At 36.5% G+C, this 3,467-nt stretch overlaps 1 protein-coding gene across 1 annotated transcript in view; it reads left to right on the top strand.

Annotated features, from left to right (window-relative positions):
* Slc15a5 (solute carrier family 15 member 5) overlaps positions 1-3,467 on the top strand; it is a 101,422-nt gene that overhangs the window by 44,452 nt on the left and 53,503 nt on the right. Inside the window, exon 5 of the mRNA XM_004626099.1 lies at positions 991-1,177. Within this exon, the coding sequence (XP_004626156.1) occupies positions 991-1,177 (187 nt within the window). The remainder of the gene's footprint in view (positions 1-990; positions 1,178-3,467) is intronic.

Below are 3,467 nucleotides of genomic sequence, written 5' to 3'. Positions count from 1 at the left end.
AAAAAAAAAAAAAAAAAAAAAAAGATATGGAGCTATACCTCAGTGTGAAGGCCCTAGATTTCCCAGTAATTACTCCTCCTCTCAAAAAAAAAGATATATTATGAATTAATGACATTAATTGCAATGTGATGATTGTATCAAAGTTCATGAATTAGAGAAGTGTAGATAGAGGCCTCTTTCATGAGACACAGTGGCTTTGCACTGATGTCATCACCTACCACAAGGCCTGGCATCAAAACGAGGCTCTAATTTAGTTAATCTTTAGACTTCTTAAAAAATGTGAGGGAAAAATTCTTGCAATATATTGGGGTAGAACATACGAGGTTCTTTTGAATTTTCTTCTCTTTGTTGATTATGCAGACAATTTTTACAGAGCTTCCTTCAGGCCCCACTCATGCCACACAGTTCATTTACAGGAGACTACAAATGCAGAAAGGTTGGCTTTCTCTTTTTTTCATGTGATTTGACTCACATGCAAAGCAAGACCAATCTATGGAACCCAGAAAGGCGACCTCCAACAAGTACTGTGTACATCAGGAAAAACATTGTTCCTATTTTACTACCCAATTAGATGTTATTTAAAAGATCTATTCTAACTCCCATCAAGGTGAAAATAGACATCCTTAATATATTTCTATTCTTTTTTGTTTTAGTGAGCATGAAATCATTTTGCTGACATGAGAAGTGATTTGATTTGTGTCATCCAAAGCATAAAAGGCTACTAATGCTCGTCATGAGAAAATTAAGAAGATAAGCTAAAGGAAAGACAAGAATCCTTCCTAGTAGAACAGTAGTATTGTCAATGCACTAAACAGGGATTGTATTGTTTAAAGACCCTTTAGCAACTCATAATTATGACTTTGAAGACCTGGGGAACGTCCTATTCTGTCCGAGGGTGCACACTAAGGACAGGGCATCTGACAGAGTATACTTCCCTCAAAGTTAAACCACTGTTTTTGATTACATGGCTGTTTCCTCCCTTGAATGCAGATTCCTTCAGGCTATTATCTACAAACAATGTATTCCAACCTCAGTTCCGGTGGATTTCTTCTGCCAATTGCAGTAATGAATGCCATCAGCATCCTGCCATTATTAATTCTGATTCCTTTCATGGAGTACTTCAGCTCCTGCTTGTTTCCCTGGAAGAGAGATGGACCATTTCTGTCAGCATGTCTTAGTAAGTACAACTCACCATTTCAAGGGAGTGGCTTTCAACTTTTTCTAAAAAAAAAAAAAAGAAAGAAAAACACTCAACTAAGATCTAACTCACCATTTCAAGGGAGTTGCATGCAACTTTTTCTAAAAGTAAAAAAGAAAGAAAAACACTCAACTAAGATCTAAGTAGAGTTAGACTTTTCATATGTTGGACAGAAGGTAAACTTGAAAAGAAAAAGCATTCAATCTCTCCTGCCTTTAATTTAGTCATTTTCTTTTTCTCTGCAGCGCATAACCTAGATAAATCTTGTACCTTTTTGTTGTATAAGAGTTTTGAAAGCACTTCGCTTGACATCAGTGTCCAGAACGTGGTTTTGACCTTAGTGAAAGCTCTATAAACATTAGTTATTGCTATCAGTCATCATTTTAAAGGGCATCTATCTAATTGTTTATTGGGCATAAGTAGAAAGCAAAGTGAATTTGAAACACAGAAAATATCGTACAATGGAAACCTAACACCTTACCGCCTCAGTGAGTAATAATACCATTGAAACAGTCAAGGTCAGGCATGTACAAGAGTCTTGTCTGGCTAATTTGTTCATATGCCCGTCTTTTAAAATACTATGTGCACGAAGTGACTACATAATCCTCTACTTACACACACTTCTCTCCGTTTCTTGAATTATAGAAGTTGCACTTTCATGTATGATTCTTTGCATTTATCAATGGCATCAACAGGATTATTCCAGATCATACCATAAATAGGTTTTTGCTGAGGGAGGGCTAGAACTCAAAGCACCTTAAATTCACTTTAGTTTATTTCAGTATGTTTAATTATAGAAGTCTGTATTGCATAACTTCTAAGTTTTATTTCTTATCCAATAACATAATCTATATTTGTTGTAGTAGGGATTAACAAGCTATAAATCCCAAGGGGTTTTGACAGACACTAAATTTTTAAAAAGTGCTTTTTTGCCTAAGTATTTATTAAATGCCTAACTTTGTCTTAGGTGCTTTTAAGATGAAAAAGAAAAATATGACATTATGTGTATACATCCTCAGCAACTTCATTATTGAAGCAGAATAAAGGCAGGAGAAAATGGGGATATCTTTATTTTACAAGGTGTGAAAAATCTTCAGTCTTGTAAATACCATATAATATCTCAGTCTTATCTTCCAGACTTTGATGGTTACTAAAAAATTTTAAAATCTGGATTAATTTTGAAAAATACACTATACAACATGACTACAACAACTGAAACAGAAATTCTTCCGGAAAGTAAGAAGTCCTAGGGCAGGCCAAATAGCTCAGCAGATTAGAGCACCTGCAAACAGGTGCAGAGGCCAGGGATTCGAGGCCCTGCCCCCAGCCCTGCCCCTGGGGCACACTGAGACAGCAATTGAGACTGGGTGTGGTGGTGCATGCCTGTAATCCCAGTTCTTGGGAGGCTGTAAACAAGAGAATCACTATGAGTCTGCAGACCCCATCCCAAATACATAAGAAAGTATATAGGTATATAACTCCTTTAAGAACATGTATTTATACGTTCTTAGTTTGAGCCTAGATGCCTTAATATAAATATTATATCTCACCTCATGGTAAACCATTACCTAATAAAACCATGGGTCAAAAGGTAATGTCATTTGAATTCAGTTGTTCTAGTATTAAGACCATTATATTATCATTAGTATTAGTATTATCATCACTGTTACTGTGATCCCATCCACCAGCTCTACATAGCTATGACTTTATGGAAGGTGAATTATCAGTGTCCACTTGAAACGGTTACTGCCGTCTCCAGTGCGCACTGTCGTGGAAAGTGGAAGCTCTTTCTGCCAGCACAGCGGGGATCCCCTTATTCTCTCTCACATCCTTCCATATTTAGTCACCCTCATTCTAGTGACTGTCACCTCCTTGGGGAGTGGATGGTCAAGACAATACCAATGGCTAATGTTGGACATGCAAGGTCCTAACCCAAATCAAGCCCAAGAAATGGGGAGATCTCACCTAGTTGGTCAAACCAGACATGTAATAAAAGAAAAATAAACCTATTTTCTTTATCTAACTCATGTCTTTATCTGACTCTAAACAATGCAGTGAAAAAGAATACAATGACTGAAGCTATGACATATTTCAGTTCATTACTTAATGAAATGAGTACAAGTGAGGATTAGCTACTTTAAAAAGAGAGACATTGCCAGTTAAACAGAAGACCCAATGCTATTATGGGCCGCTGGACTCTTTTAGAATATTTTGCTGAGTTTACACACCTATAATATTCAATAACGGAACTTAGAAAAAATGGGGTATA

This window comes from Octodon degus, unplaced genomic scaffold (genome assembly GCF_000260255.1).
Source record: "Octodon degus isolate 3935 unplaced genomic scaffold, OctDeg1.0 scaffold00012, whole genome shotgun sequence".
Taxonomy (NCBI): domain Eukaryota; kingdom Metazoa; phylum Chordata; class Mammalia; order Rodentia; family Octodontidae; genus Octodon; species Octodon degus.
The sequence above is the reverse complement of the archived record's forward strand: the minus strand, read 5'-3'. Positions and strand labels throughout refer to the sequence as shown.